The 15202-nt window shown below is 63.8% G+C and overlaps 1 protein-coding gene across 1 annotated transcript in view; it reads left to right on the top strand.

Annotated features, from left to right (window-relative positions):
* Nucleotides 1-15202, top strand: part of Megf6 (multiple EGF like domains 6) — a 70946-nt gene that overhangs the window by 44901 nt on the left and 10843 nt on the right. Inside the window, exons 4-14 of the mRNA XM_023699530.1 lie at nt 2069-2191; nt 9349-9474; nt 10218-10340; nt 11065-11187; nt 11346-11483; nt 11647-11766; nt 12119-12241; nt 12479-12649; nt 12923-13054; nt 13518-13646; nt 14644-14772. Coding sequence (XP_023555298.1) covers nt 2069-2191; nt 9349-9474; nt 10218-10340; nt 11065-11187; nt 11346-11483; nt 11647-11766; nt 12119-12241; nt 12479-12649; nt 12923-13054; nt 13518-13646; nt 14644-14772 — 1437 coding nt within the window. The remainder of the gene's footprint in view (nt 1-2068; nt 2192-9348; nt 9475-10217; nt 10341-11064; nt 11188-11345; nt 11484-11646; nt 11767-12118; nt 12242-12478; nt 12650-12922; nt 13055-13517; nt 13647-14643; nt 14773-15202) is intronic.

Genomic DNA, 15202 nt, shown 5'->3' with positions numbered 1-15202 from the left:
GGGCACCACGTAGTAGGAGCACCATCCCCGTACTCAGGAGGTGCGGCCTGGCCGGCGGGTCTCGCTTTACACAGGTTTGGGGACAGAAAAGAGCTTTGCTTTTTGTACTCTTCAGAAGTGTGCTGGGGCCCGGCTGGGGGCCTTGATGGTGGCCGAGGACAGGCAGAGATGTCAGAAGGCCCTGGCTGTCACAGCGGAGAGCAGGGACACCCATGTGGCTGAGCAGAGTTAGAGAGCTCAGCTCCCTGCCGCCCCCGGAGCTGGTATCACAGGCACCTGTTCCTGCAATCCCCAGCATGTGGAGACCAGAGGGGAAACCTGTGTCCCTGGCCTCACCATCCTGGGTGTCCTGGCCAAGCCCGGTGCTCAGGGAAGCGTGCATGAGCTTCGCGCCTGTTTCCTGCTCTCACCGCTCTCAGCACCCTGCCAGGCAAGGTTGGCAGACCGTGGTGCCGCTTGGCCTGCGCCCCGAGGCCTGCGTCTGGCGCTCTGAGGCAGCCTTTTCCACCCTTGCCCACGCAGTGGAGTCTTCTGCTCTCCCATCTCTGAGCCTCTCCTAGGCATTGTGTCCCTGTCACCCTTGGCCCCTCTGCTGAGCATGCACAGCTGGTACTCCAGCTGTCATGGTTTGTGTGTGTCTGTCCCCTCAAAGCCTCATGCAGTCACTGAGGTGCAGTTCTACAGTTTGTGATTAATTCATGATCCAAGGCTGGGATTATGGGTGTGAGTGCTGCTGGGATTATGGGTGTGAGTGCTGCTGGGATTATGGGTGTGAGTGCTGCTGGGATTATGGGTGTGAGTGCTGCTGGGATTATGGGTGTGAGTGCTGCTGGGATTTTGGGTTCTGGAATTGTCCCTGGTGGGCAGCGGCTGTGGTGGGCATCTGACTGGCAGTGGGCCCACCAGGAGCTGTGCACAGGTGCCAGAGGAGGCCTGTGGCCTTCTGTGCTGGGTCCGACTCACCAGCACCCTGAGTCCCTTGCACCCTGTATGTCCTGCTGTGTCCCGCAGGAGGTGGCTGTGGGTCTGCCCTAGGCTGCAGCCCCAGAGGAGGGTCTTTCTCAAGCCTCCGGCTCCCTTCCTGTCTCTTCCAGGTGGCCTCTGCCCTGAGCTTGGCCATCTGTGCTGTGGGGCTGCTCCAGTGCTGGGGTGTCGGGTCCTGCCAGGAGCCCGCAGCCTCAGGCTGCCTGGTCATCTGTGGGCAGCCGAGACCCTGCCAGTCAGCGCCCCCTGCGGACGTCAGGCCCACCTGCCCTCTCTCCCCAGCCTGTTGGCCCCTTGCTCCCTGCTGTTCTTTGCTCAGATTCTTGTGCAGACCCCCATTCTGAGTCCAGCTGTGCGGGAGGCAGCCTCTGTTGGTGCTCTGCGAGGGTCCGTGGGGCTGGGTCCCCTGAGGTCAAGGGCTACGCTGCCCACCCTGCCCTGCACAGGGAGCCCAGCACTAAGGTCTCAGCCCACCCCAGCTGAGTGTTCTCACGCAGCTAGAGAATGCTGGGAGCCGGGGGCCTAAAAAGCAGAGGTCTCTTCTCACCTTGGAGGCCAGATCTTCAAGTTAGGTGTGGGCAGGGCTCTTCCTGCCTATTCCTTCCGGTGGCTCCCAGCTGTCCTTACCCGGCCACCTGGCCCCATTTCTGCCCCTTCATGAGACTTTCTCTGTGCATCTCTTCTCCATGCTAGGACTTGGGGACCTGTTCCCAGGATGGCCTTGTCTCTATCCTTATTTTGTCTGCTGGACGCTACTTCCACAGGAATGGGTGTATATCCGGGGCCAACAGAACCAGAGTACCATCAGTACCCCCTGTAGTTCTCCCCCAGCTTGGGCCACTTGTGCTTTCTGGACCAGTGGGCCCTGGTGGAAAGGCTGGTGTGGCCCTGCTAATGCGGTATGGATTTGGGCTCCAGCTGGCCCATGCTCACGCTCAGCTCTGAGGCGCTGGGGCCGGGTCTCTCTCCAGCGAGCACCAGCCCAGGGAAGGGCAGCACCTCTGCCCACCGTTTTTCCGGGAAGAAAGTTGTGGATCTGAGAGATCTCGGCCTGGCCCGTCTGTAACCTTGTGACGCTTCACAGATGTGGACGAGTGCCGGGCGCACAATGGTGGCTGTCAGCACCGGTGTGTGAACACGCTCGGCTCCCACTTCTGCGTGTGCAAGCCTGGCTTCCGGCTCCACTCAGACGGCAGGACCTGCCTGGGTGAGTGCCCCTGGGGCCCCTCCTGGTGTGCTGGGCCTTCTGCTGTGGCCGTAGGGCTGGCTCGGCCGTGAACCCGGCAGCCTCAGTGGCCTAGGCTCCTTCCTGGGGAGTAAGGCAGCTGCGATAGAAGGGTTGTCTCCGGGTCCCACTGCCCCAGGCCACACGCACTCTTGCTGGGCAGCGTCTACAGAGTCTGTCAGCAGGGACCAGCTGGACAGGCAGGCAATGTGTGGCCGTTCTTGGCCTGTGGAGCTGGGCTGCTCCAGCCCACAGTGTCATAGAGAAGGGCTTGGTTCCTCTCCCGTGGGGACGGGCTCAGTAGGGTAGGGGCCGGCTGGCTGGGGTTCTGCCGTGGGGTGGGTGCCCTGGGGGCAGGACAGACCTATCCCTCCATCTCTGAGAGGGATGTGGAGTTGTTCTCTGGGGGTCTGGGTGGGACACCCCTTTTTTATGCCTGAGAGTCCAGCATGGGCTCTGGCAGCTCTGCACAGCCTCCCTCCCAGGCCTGGGCTGCATGGCCTGCAGCCCACCCCACCGCTGCCCCGGTGTCTTCCCGGCTGGGAGCCAGGCAGCCCGGGTGGGAAGCAGAAGCAGATGAGGAATTGGCGGGGAATGCCGTGTGTGCGTGCTCAGGACAGAGGGGTCTGCGTGGCCCAGCTGGCAGCCCGCTGGGACTTCTAAGGGTTCTGGGCATGGGGCGCTGTGGTTGCTTCAGCTGCTGTAAGAGGAAGGTCAGCCTGGGGGCTAGGTAGGGGGTTCTGCTGGCCCTCGCTGGGCCCAGAGCTGGGCCATGCCCCCTGCTAAGCCAGGGCACCCACCTGCGCTGTGGTGATGCTCTAGTGAGGCATCTTAGTAGATAGATGCGTCTGGAAGGGCCAAGGGCCAAGAGGGCCAGGCGACTGGGGTAGAGGGCGGGGCTGGCCAGTGGTGGGGCTGCGGCAGCCCAGGGATACCTCAGGCTGCCCTGGTGACAGCCCATGCACACGGCCATCCTGGAGCAGCCCTTCTAGGGTTCTGTGCCCTTGGGCCCTGGAAGCCTAGATTGGTGGCATCTGCTTCTTTAGGGTCTTTGTAGGATCCCAAACTGGGGCTCCTGGGTGTGGCCTCTTGGGCTAGCTCTCTCCCAGGTGCTGCGATCTCTGCGGCTGTTTGATCGGTGCTCTCTGTGGGCTTCCATGGCCTTCTTGGGTCCACTTCCTGGCTCTCCCAGCAGACGGCCCAGCTGGCACCCACTGGACCTGGCTGGATGCAGAGTAGTGGCCTCTGTGTCCCTCTTCTCTCCGTCGACTGCAACTCTCAGCTGCCCTCTGCTGAGGTTGTAGGCCAGTCCCATCCACCCTGCTGCTCAGGAATGCTGGAATACACACACGCTGGCCTCCCCAGGGGTGGCAGCCACCCTCTCTGGCAGACACTGCGTGGCGACTCAGGCCCACAACTGAGGCCCAGGGAAGCCAGGGAAGCTGGTCGTGCCCACTCGCTTTGTTCTCAGGTCAGCCTGGCCAGTACCCCCAAATTCCTTCCCGGGGTTCTCTGGGCTTCTGTGGTGTTCTGGGGGTGTCGCCCCTTGCCCAAGCCCCTTCTTCTTGCCAAAGGACTCAGCCCTGGCTACAGTGGCCCCAAGAGGCTGACCAGGTGTGGGTGGTCAAGCTACCCCTGGCCTGGCCTGGGGGCGTGCCTGCTGAATGCCAGGGTGAGGACTCCTTTGCAGTTTGTCTGAGCTGTGTGGGCCGTGCCGGGCCACTGGACCCTTGAGGGCCTTGGTGGCCAGGGTAACCCTAGCACGTCCTGCTCATGGGAGCGTGGATCGCTGCCCCTCCACATCTTCCCTCCCCGTGCCCCAGGATGCCAGGCTGCCCTGTGTGGTTCTCAGGGGCACCTTCAGCTTGGCCCAGGGTGGGAGGGCCTGCGAAGATGTGTATGGGAAGAGTTAGGGGGCTGCGCCCTCTGCTCACTGCCAGCTGCAGGGCAGATGCAGCTGGAGCTCAGCTGCCGCAGGGCCCCTTCCTAGCTGCCTGCCTGCTGGGCTCCTGGCAGGGCCTGCTCCCCTGGGGCTTTGCTGGCAGACAGGGGTGCACCCCAGCCTGGGCCCTGATGTCTTGGTTGCACCAGCAGTGGAGGCCAAGGGTGGAAAAGGCACTGGGAGGGTGGGACCGGGTTCTCTAGTCAGGCAGGAGCTCCTGGGGGCTGGGCAGAGGGGCCTGGGAGGCCCCAGAGGAGGCAGCTTGAGGGGGTCATGAGACACTCGAGGGGGGCCTTGAAACACCCTTGGAGTCATCTCCGAGGCAGGCAGGCAGCACAGGAAATCTCAAGCTCCCCACATTCCTCCCTTCCAAACACTCCTATGGAATAGAGCTCAGAAAGGTTTCCGTTTCCATTCTTAAAAATGGGAATTTACAAGAGGAACTTTGCCGTTGGCCTGGGGGCCGTGAGGGCCTTGTCCTCCAGCCCTCGCTGCCGCCCCAGGTGCCAGCATCCTGGGCTGCTGCGTTGCCAGGGTACTCTCCTGGGGTCCCCCACCCCTGCAGTGGGAGAGGGTCCCAGGCAAGGTCTGGGGCAGGCTCAGGCTCTGGTGCAGCCAGCTACTTCTTGCTCCACTGTGGAGAGAGGGGCCGCCCAGGCCGTGCTTGGCTGTGATCTCTGGATGTCACTGCTGGTTTCTGTGACATCGTGCAGAGCACCAGCCACTTAACATGAGAGGGGTCTTCCCTGCTGGGAGTGGCGTCCCTCGGCTGACATCCCCCCATCCCCTGCCTGAGGTTGGCCTATCTGACCCTGGGACTCTGACTCAGACATGCCACTTTCTCATGTCCCCTGGGCTGGGGCTGGGGGCCCCAGGTGGCTTTCGCTTTTGGGCTGGGCAGCCCCTGGCCATTGGTCCTCTCAGCCTCCCACCTGCCATAGCCAGGAGGGACACCGGGGCAGATTCTGCTGTCAAGGTGTCCCTGGTAGTCTGGCTGCTTCTGCCTGCGCCCTCACCCAGAGTCAGATGGGCCCTAGAACAGACTGGAGGGAGCCAGCCCGGCCCTGTGCCCACCCCACTCTGCCGTGTGCATCTGTGTGTGTGCACGTGCGCAGGTGTGAGCGTGCATGTGTGTGCATGTGTGTGTGGTCCCTGGGCAGCCCCTCCCTCCCTGGGCCTGGGTCCTCCTCTCAGGCAGCTAGGCTGCCCAGATCCTTCTGCCTGCACCCTCTGCTCCTCAGGGAAGAGGCTGCTCCATCCCTGGAGGCTGCTGCTGGCAGTACCATGGGCTGGGGCCCAAGCCACAGGCATCTGAAGTGTGCAGCCTGCCAGGCTCATCTGCAGAACTCATCCCTGCGAGCCCGCAGATGGGCTCTGCCAGCATCCCGGTTCCCTCAGAGCCAGCACAGCTGCTGTTGTCGGGGCAGCCTGCCCAGCCCGGAGGAGCCAGGAGTGGAGTCCTTGGGAGAGACTGTTGAGCCCCCCCTCCCCTGTGTGACCTCCATGGGCCCCTGGGCTGGGTGCAGTGGCCTAGGGAGGCCAAGCAGTCAAGCTGGGCGGGAGGGAGGGCATGGGGATTAGGCCAGTGGTGAGGCCAGGGTGGAGCAGAAGGGGCAGGGCTTGGCGCAGGGCCAGGCTGGAGCTGAAGCTCAGCCACAGGAAGATGCCCCAGGTATAGGGTGCAAGCCCTGTCCCCGAGTGCCCTGTCTGGTTCCCAGGCGCCTGGAGTGCCCTGAGGCTGAGCGGGCACCTCTAGCATAGTACCCTAGGGACTCATCTGTTGCCATGGCTGGTTAGTCTGAACCATAGCCTGGCCGGACAGTCCCCCAGGAGAAGCGACACAGGATAGCAGTGGGCAGCACGGCTAGTCCAGGGAGGGCATGGGGGCATTTCCCTCAGTGCCCGATGCCTTAGCCACCCAGGCTGTGCTGCAGGGCCTGCTTTTGCCTGGCACAGACTAGAGTCTATCTGAGTGGGGCCATGCACAGGCAGGCAGGGCACAGGATGCCCAGGGCAGGAGTGGTGGGGAGCCAGCACTGCTGTGCTGCCGTCCTGGCCCAGCGGCAGGTTCCTGGAGAGAAGCACCGTGGTGCCCACTGGCCATGGTGGTGTAAGTTCCTGGAGCCCAGAAACCGCACCAGTGAGGGTAGTGATTATGAAACCTCAGGACACACGGGGGACAGATCGCCCTCAGGCTGGCCCCAGCCCCACCTGTGTCCACGGCCCAGCAGAGGGAGCTGGGCGTGAGAGGTGTGGCTGCTTCTTACTGCGCATCCGGGCCAGATGGGCGACCCTGTCACCCCCAGCGCTGGGGCCTCAGCTCAGTTTCCAAACCGTGCCCAGGCTCTGGTCTGCTTGTCCCACAGTGTCCTCTGCCATGAATGCTACCCTCCAAGAGCACAGGGCCAGGGGAACTGGTGGCCAGCCTGTGGCCCCGTGGGAAACCTGTCTTCTGGAACATGTGGCACCTTCTCCTCAAGCCCGCTTCCCCTCAAGAGTGTGTGCCTTGTGGGTTGGGAACAGTGGGGTCTTCTGCGGTCCTCGGACCTGCAGGCTTCGGTCTGGAGGTGGCCTGCGCTTTGGCATCTGCAGACTAGAACTTGGATGTGCTTGGACAGCCGTGACAAACACTGAGACTGATGTCCTTCACTTCTGAGAAGGCTGCACGTCCTGGACCACTGTCCTAGGCCAGCCCAGCTCCTCGTGAGGCCCTCATCTCACACTGCCACCCTTATGAAGACCCTGTCTTCGAGGAGGGCCTGTTGGGGGGTTACAGCTGCAACATACGACTTTTGGGGGACACAGGCATCCAGCTTCTAACTCTGGGAGGCATCAGGCACTTTATTCTGATTAGGAAATGGGCAGAGACTTAAGCTAGATCCCAGCAGAGAAACCTTGGGCCAGGAGGCACACTCCGGCAGGACTGCCCGCGGTAGCCAGCAGATGCCTAGCGCGTCGGGGTTTTGCTTGAAGAAAACACTAGAAGTGGAAGAGAAATTGGGGCCTGCCATGCAGCCACTTTGTAGCGCTCGGCATCTGCAGGAAGGCAGGCAGGGACGGCCTTCTGGCACCTGAGTTCCTCCCTTCTGGTGGAAGCACTTGGTTTGCGTCCATGAAGCACTGAGCTTTATCCCAGTGAGCAGCAGAATCTTTGGCTGTGGTTGGGCCAGTCCAGGGACAGGTGTCCCTCGGCTGGGTCTCTGTGACCAAGGGGCCTAGAAATAGCAGCCCCAGCCCCAGCACAGTCCGCGGGAGGCCGGCCCTTCCTGGAGCTGCCTGGCCTGCGCCAGGAGAATCTGCCTTGCTCAGCTTTCCCGGAATCCGAGCAGGACACACAGCTTGGGAGCATCTGGGTGTCCCAGCCCCGGGGGGAGGATGAGGATACGGGTCACCTGGCTCCCCGCGCCGGCCCGTGGGCTCCTCCCTGGGGCACCAGGGTGCAGCCCCTTCCTTGCAGCCCTGCTGTAGCCCCGACGCCTGTCCAGCTGCTCTCCTGCCCCTTCCTGGGCTCGGCGCCCCTCTGCCTGCCTGGCCCTGCCAGAAAGGGCTTCTGCTTCCTATTATGCGTCCCGAGCAGGGATGCAGTTGGTGTGGTGAGCGCACATAAACACAGCCCCAGGAATGTGGGGTCGGCTCAGGCTTCGTGCTGGAGCCTCTGGTTGCATGTGTGTGTGTGTGTGTGTGTGTGTGTACGTGTGTATGTATGCCTCATGTGTGTGCATGCGTGCATATGTATGCCTCATGTGCGTGTGTGCATGTGTATGCCTTGTGTACACATTTGTGTGCATGCAATGCGTGTGTGTGCATGCATGTGTGTGCGTGCATGTGTGTGTGTGCGTGTGTATGTGTATGCATGTATGTATGCCTCGTGTGTGTGCATGCGTGCATATGTATGCCTCATGTGCGTATGTGTGTGTATGCCTTGTGTGCACATTTGTGTGCATGCATGTAATGCGTGTGTGTGCATGTGTGTGTGTGTGTGCGTGTGTGTGTGTGTGTGTGTGTGGCTGAGCAGAGCCTGCTCGGGTGGCCTGGGGTCCCTGTGACTCTGCTCAGTTGCACATGCCAATGTGGGTAGCCAGACACAGAAGTCACCGCCTGCCCCGGGCTGGCTCTGCCCTGGGATGGGGACCCTGCGCAGGTTCTCCCTGGGGGGCTGTGCTCCGCGGGAGCCTCACTGCCGGCTCGCGTGGGCCTCCCTGCCAGGACCTCGGTCTCAGAGCCCCTGCTGCTCTGATGTGCGCCCATCCTGCATGCCAGACCGCACGCCCCTCCCCTGCCCCCAGGATGGCAGCGTCCCCTCCCCGGGCAGCATCTGGGGTGAAGCTGGGTCCTCGAAGCCCCAGGGCTTAGATAACGGGGCTCAGGTTCACCCTGGCACAGGCCCGTGGGCAGCCGGCCTCGGCTCCCTGGGCAGGACGACGGCAGTGCATTTCTGTGGCTTCCCCATGCGCTCGGGCCAGCTCTCCCCCAAGCATGAGTCTGTGGCCGGAGACTTGATCCTAACCAAAGCTGTGCTGAGTTCTGGCTGCGTCTTCGAGGAGGCAAAGGGCCCAGCCTGGCACCTAGCTCAGCCCAGCGCCTCCCTCCTCCCTGGGCTGGCCGAGGGCAGTCCCGTCCATGGGATACACGTGAGCCCTGTGGGGCTTGCCTGCCCTGACAGAGCTGTGCCTGGCCAGGTCAGAGCATGAGGGGTGAGAGGCTGGCTGTGGCTCGAGGCCTGGCCAGTGTCGTCTGCCCTGGCCTCCTGTGGGTGTGGCACTGTGCTCGGGTGGAAGGCACGGCAGCCTGTGGTGGGGGCAAGCTACCAGGAGCCGGTGGCCATTCCTAAAGGCCACAGTGGCCGTCTCCTTCTGCTGTGGTCTGGGGACCAGCCTGGTGGGATAGGCACTCAGGTGCCAAACTCTCTTTTGGGCTTCTCAGAGCCCTGTGCTTTTTTAAAAATTTATTTATTTATTTTCCATCACCCTGTGCTTTGAGTAGTGGCCTGGGGTGCTGGACTTCTGCCAGGGTGGGACAGTCCCCAGTGTCTCTGTGTCCTGCCCTCTTGTCCTGGGCCTAGAAGGCTCAGAGCAATGACCGCCATTCTGGGGACCTGTGAGTGGCTGAGAAAACCTTGCTAGGCCTTCAGGGTCCCCGCCCCCTACCAGGAATGGGGGGTGGGGAGGTGGCTGACGGGCTCCTCTCTGTGTCCCAGCTGTCAATTCATGCGCCCTGGGCAATGGTGGCTGCCAGCACCAGTGTGTGCAGCTCACAACCATGCGGCACCGCTGCCAGTGCCACCCCGGCTTCCAGCTCCAGGAGGACGGCAGGCGCTGTGTCCGTGAGTGCCACCACTTGGGCTCAGACAGGCTGGGGCTGGGCCTGGGCCTGGGCCCCACACAGATGGGCCTGGGTGCTGGGCCTGACTTTGGGCTGGGCTGCTCCAGGGTTGCACAGCCTGAGGTTAGGGAGCTCAGGATGGGGGCGCAGCCTCAGTTCCACAGGGGCCCCAGACGCCTTGGGCATAGGCAGCACCCAGACCCCACTGGCCGTTGGTCAGGGCCTCAGTGCTGCCTGCAGTGAGGAGGGACTCTGCGGGATTGGACTCCCGGGAGTGGGCATGGGTCGGCCAGGCTGGACGTGCTTCCTCCTGCCTACCTCCGCCTGATGGGGCAGGTGCGAGCGTGTGTGTGGGGTCCAAAGCCAGTCCTGGGGCTGGGATGGCCTGGGTCATAGAGATGGATGGTCACAGGCTAGGGTCACAGGGCTGAGGTCTTGGGGCTGGGGTCACAGCCACCTTTCTGCAGAGACCCCGCTCTAGCAGGGCATTTGGGCACAGGCTCCCTGTGCCTTGGTAGGTCCTCACTGGGGACCCCGGTTCTGTCCTCTGGCTGTGGGTACCTTCAGTGTCCCTGGAGCTTCCCACATCTGGGCAGGAGACCCCACCAAGCTGGACAGGAAGGGAGGAGACACTGGGCAGGGCCTCCCAAGACACCAGGGCAAGCATGCCAGGTCTGCCTGGATCTCCCCTCCCCGCTCACCCTGATCTCTTCCTTTGCCTCCATTCCCGGACCTGGGCCACAGGGAGAAGTCCCTGTGCAGAGGACAATGGCGGCTGCATGCACACGTGCCAGGAGCTCCAGGGCCTGGTCCAGTGCAGATGTCACACAGGCTTCCAGTTGGCTACGGACCGCAAGGCCTGTGAAGGTGGGAAGCCAACCCCTTTCCTCCACCCTGCGTCTGTGGGACTCAGGCCGCCTGTTCCCCACCCAGGACATACAGGGGCTGGTGGCTGGTGGAGGTGGGTGGCCCCCAGATGCTGTCCAGCCAGGATTCTTTTCTGCGGGCATGAGGGGCAGCTTGGGCTTTGCCCTTACTTTAGAAGCTGCTCCTCCAGGAGCGCAGAGCCAGGGAAGGTGTGGTCCCAGCCTGCCTCTCAGGGGAATTTGCCAAATGCTGCTCTGTGCTGGCGCATAGCTGGGCACTGTGTCCTGCTGTCCTGCACCTCCTCTGTCCTGCTGCCATCACCCGCCATGTGGCCCTGAGACGTCTGTACTTAACCGCACCGCGGGCTCCTGGCTGCCCCCACTGCCCCTGCAGGGCTGGGATGAGCAGCCTCGGGGTGGGGCAGAGTCCTGGGCCTGAGGACTTTCGGTGATCAGTGTCCAAAGTGTCCTGAGGTGCCAGGGCGGCTGCAGGGTGTGGCAGCAGGTGCGTTCCACACAGCACCAGGGCATCATTGCCTGTGAAAACTGGTACTCCAAGGTGGCCTGAGACCCCGTGCAGGTCACCTTCATCCTGAAGACCTGTTGGGCTGGGGCACAGCCACTGTTAGGACTGGCCGTGCCAAGCCACACAGCCTCGGGTGCCTCCTTTGGTCGACAGTGGGAGGCTCCTCCTGGCCCTCTGACCTGAGCCTTTCTGTCTCCAGACGTGGACGAGTGTGCTGCAGGCCTGGCCCAGTGCGCCCATGGCTGCCTCAACACGCAAGGGTCCTTCACGTGTGCGTGCCATGCGGGCTACGAGCTGGGCGCCGATGGCCGGCAGTGCTACCGTGAGTGGGTGGCCGGCAGCGGGTGACGGCTCCCCGGGACTGCACCGGCTTCCTCAGCCAGGCGTCTGGGTCCCCCGGGGGCAGCCCTGAGCATGGGCCAGGGGTAGGAAGGGGGCTCCAGACCCCGCCACCCCTCCCAGACGCCCCCTCTCTCCCAGGCATCGAGATGGAGATCGTAAACAGCTGTGAGGTGGGCAACGGCGGCTGCTCCCATGGCTGCAGGCACAGCAGCGGCGGGCCCCTGTGCACCTGTCCCCGCGGCTACGAGCTGGACGAGGACCGGAGGACCTGTGTGGGTGCGAGCCTGGGCTTCCCTGCTGTGCCCCGAGGGTGCGGCCGCCCTGCATCCCTTTGGCCCCGTCTGTGCTCTTGGGCTGTGCCAGGGCCCCTGGGAATGCAAGGTGGGGACTAGGGGCATCGTGGGCACCAGGCACCAAGCGCCCTGCGTGTGCCCTACAGATGTGGACGACTGTGCCGACGCCCCGTGCTGCCAGCAGGTGTGTGCCAACACCCCGGGCGGGTACGAGTGCGGCTGCTATGCCGGCTACCAGCTCAGCACAGACGGCTGTGGCTGTGAGGGTGAGTGTCAGTCTGTGGAGAGCAGCTGGGGGCTGGGAAGGACATGGGGGAGCCCGTAGTCCCTGGCCGCCTGGCCTCAGCCTGCCTCTGTGCAGCTGCCAGTACAGCAGGCTCCACACTCCCCTCTGGCCTTGGCCACCACCGCACTCTAGGCGGGGGCCACTGCCACCCCAAGCAGTGCTCCCAGCCCGGGCAGCTGCCTGCTGTCACTGCCTCGGTGGGAGGAAGGGGGGCACTGTAGCTGGGGCAGTGTGGTCACTGCTGGCCCCTGCCCCCGAGCCATGCACTCTGCCCGCCAGGGAGCTGGGCACTGGGGCTCTGCCTCTGACCCTGCAGCCCTGCTTGCCTGCAGACGTGGACGAGTGCACCTCCGGCCGCAGCGGCTGTGAGCACCGCTGCACCAACCTCGCTGGCTCCTTCCAGTGCTCCTGTGAGGCTGGCTACCGACTGGACGAGGACCGCAGGGGCTGCACCCGTGAGGCCCCTCCCTGGGCACCTGTGCCTGCGCTGCCACTCCCCTAAGCCTCCGGGCCCTGCCCTGTGCTGGGGGGGGGGCAGTCAGGGGCAGGGTAGGACAGGGCATACAGCCGTCCACAGGGCGAAGTGTTCTGCAGGGGCCCGGCTTCTGCCTGACCCAGGGAGAGAAAGGCCACAGCCTCCTTGTCCCTGGGAGAGCGGGAGCCTGGCTGAGGGCCTCTGTGTCCCCCCACAGCTCTGGAGGCGCCCGCAGTGGACATGGACAGCCAGCTGCCCTTCGAGCGGCCTCTGCCCCACGTCGCGGTGCTGCGGGACGAGCTGCTGCGGCTCTTCCAGGACGACTCTGGGGTCGAGGAGGAGGAGGAGGCGGAGCTGCGGGGAGAACTCACGCTCGCAGAGAAGTTCGGTGAGCAGTGGGCCTGGCCCAGGCCTCTGCCCTTGGGCACCAGGAAGAGCCCTGTGTGGCCCAGAGGTGCTGAGCCACTCCCAGCAAGCACATCCGGGGCTGGCTCGGGCCCCACTCCAGGGCTGGGGCTCTTCCTGGCCTCAGCGTCCGGGTCCCATCCCACTGCTGCCCTCCTGGGGCGTCATGGGCTGAAGCTGTCCCTGGTGTCCTTGTCCCTGGCCCCAAGGCTTGCGGCTGGGGTCTGTTCTGAGGCCTCTCCCTGTCTGCCCTCAGTGTGCCTGGAAAACTCCTTTGGCCCTGACTGCAGCTTGACCTGCGATGACTGCAGGAACGGTGGGACCTGCTTGCCAGGCCTAGACGGCTGTGACTGCCCCGAAGGCTGGGCCGGGCTCATCTGCAATGAGAGTGAGGCCCCTCGGTGGGGTGGGACCCTAGGGGCACCTGTGGGGCTCTGGGTGAGGCCTGAGTCCTGGGGTTTGTCTGCAGCCGGGTCAGTGTGGCCCCCACACCAACAAGGGGTAGCTTCCCTCTGGCTGCCTATCTGCGCTGGCCACGATTCTGGTTGGTGAGGTCTCTGGGCAGGAGGTTGGCTGAGGTCAATCTGAGGCAGGGGTCCAGCAGCAAGCAGGCATCTCAGACAAGGGGCACCTGTAAGGGCTGGAGAATTGGGGTGCCGTAACTGCTGAGGGGGCAGCTGGGGGGAGCAGCGGACCCCCTGCTTGAAGGCAGAGGGGAGGATGCAGCAGTTGATTAGTGCTGTCTGCCAAGAGCATGACCCGGGTCAGAGGGCATAGGTATCCCATTGTTCATTGCTCTGAGTGGTCTCCTGCTGGCTGGTGACCCTGGTTGACCCCTGTCCCTCCTGCAGCTTGTCCTCCAGACACCTTTGGGAAGAACTGCAGCTCCCCCTGCAGCTGCCAGAATGGCGGGACCTGTGATCTGGTGACTGGGGCCTGCCGCTGTCCTCCCGGCGTCAGCGGAGCCCACTGTGAGGACGGTGGGTGTGGCACAGAAGGAGTCACCCCAGGGAGCAGTCCTCAGTGCCCACTCATGTGGGAGCAGGAGAGGCCCTTAGTGGGACCAGGATTGATCTCCCGTTGTTTTCCGGGACTTAACTATAGAAGGTGGAGACGCGTTGGTAACGGTTTGGCCCCTTTGGCTGGAGACTGGCCAGCGCACGAGTGAGAGGAGGAGGGTGCAGTGACTGGAACCGGCTCCAAGGCCCTAGGGTGGCCGTGCGAGCTGCCCTGGGGTGGCACGACCTCGGGCAGCATGGGCTGCCCAGCTCCCCCGGCCGTGTCCCTGGGACCGCCTGCATCTCTTCCCACCTGCCTGGCAGAGCTGCAGGTGTGGCAGGCTGTGTGCACGAGGGGTGTCAGACAGTAAAGTGGCTGCATGTGGATGCTCTGGCTCCCATGGACGGGTCTCAGGAGGCGGGGACCAGGGGCCCACCAGAATTCCCAGGAAGCTGACTCCAGGAACCGGGCATCCCTGGCGGATGGCAGCGTAGCTCCGCCTCTGCCTGTGGCTGCATGTGGCCGGGTCTCGCTGCGGCCCTTGCTGTTTCACCTCCTGCCTTTTGTCTGACGTGACTTGGGATCTACTGGGCCACACAGGATGTCCCTGCCTGGAGAGCTGGCAATGGGGACAGGGCCGAGCTTTGGGGTCCCTGCTCCAGCCCTGCAAGCAGGGTGGGGACGCTTGGGGGGAGGATGGCGCCACTCTGGGCTGTGAGACTCAGCCAGCGCCTGGCCATCTGGGGCCCTGGGGCCCTCCTGCTTTGAGGTGGGAAAGTCAAGCTCAGCAACCACTTGGGACCAAAGCCAGGTGCCCCAAGGTGGATGAGGGGCGGGCAGCCCTGCACGAGAGCCCCATGCCCCTCTCCAGTGTGTACCCAGCCCCTGCCAGGGTTCCTGAAGCCAGCCGGGCCTGTGGGCTCATCCAGGAGGCTCAGATGGCCCCACGGGGTTGGTCTCACAGAGCACCTCCCCCAGGTTGCCCCAAGGGCTTCTATGGCAAACACTGTCGCAAGAAGTGCCACTGTGCCAACCGGGGCCGCTGTCACCGCCTCTATGGGGCATGCCTCTGCGATCCTGGGCTCTACGGCCGCTTCTGCCACCTTGGTGAGTCCTGCTGCCCTTCAGTGTCCAGACTGACTGTGGGAGGCGTCCTGGCCATGCTGGGGCCCCTTGGCCTCACTCCTGCAGTGGGACCTGGGATCCAGCCACCATCCCTGGCTGTGGAGCCCAAGCCACATGGTCCCTGCAGCTGTGGTGTCGGCTTCTGGGGCACCTGGCATACCCAGCCCTGAGTGGGAGGAGGGTAGGCAGCAGGGTGGAAGCAGGAAGCAGCTTAGGGCCCATGGCCAGGGCAGCCGTGGCCAGGGCCACAGTCCCGTGGGGAAGGGAACAAACGGCAGAGGAAGCAGACAAAGCCGGCTTCTCCTACCAGCAGAAGAGGCTTGGGAGGGACTCAGACTTCCTCACTGGGAAGTGGTGTGAGGCAGGGTCGGCTCCTGGGAACACATCAGGGTGCCCTGTTGCCCAGAGCCTG

The sequence above is a fragment of the Octodon degus genome, unplaced genomic scaffold (assembly GCF_000260255.1).
Source record: "Octodon degus isolate 3935 unplaced genomic scaffold, OctDeg1.0 scaffold00113, whole genome shotgun sequence".
Taxonomy (NCBI): domain Eukaryota; kingdom Metazoa; phylum Chordata; class Mammalia; order Rodentia; family Octodontidae; genus Octodon; species Octodon degus.
Note: the sequence above shows the minus strand (reverse complement) of the source record. Positions and strands in the feature narration are given on the sequence as shown.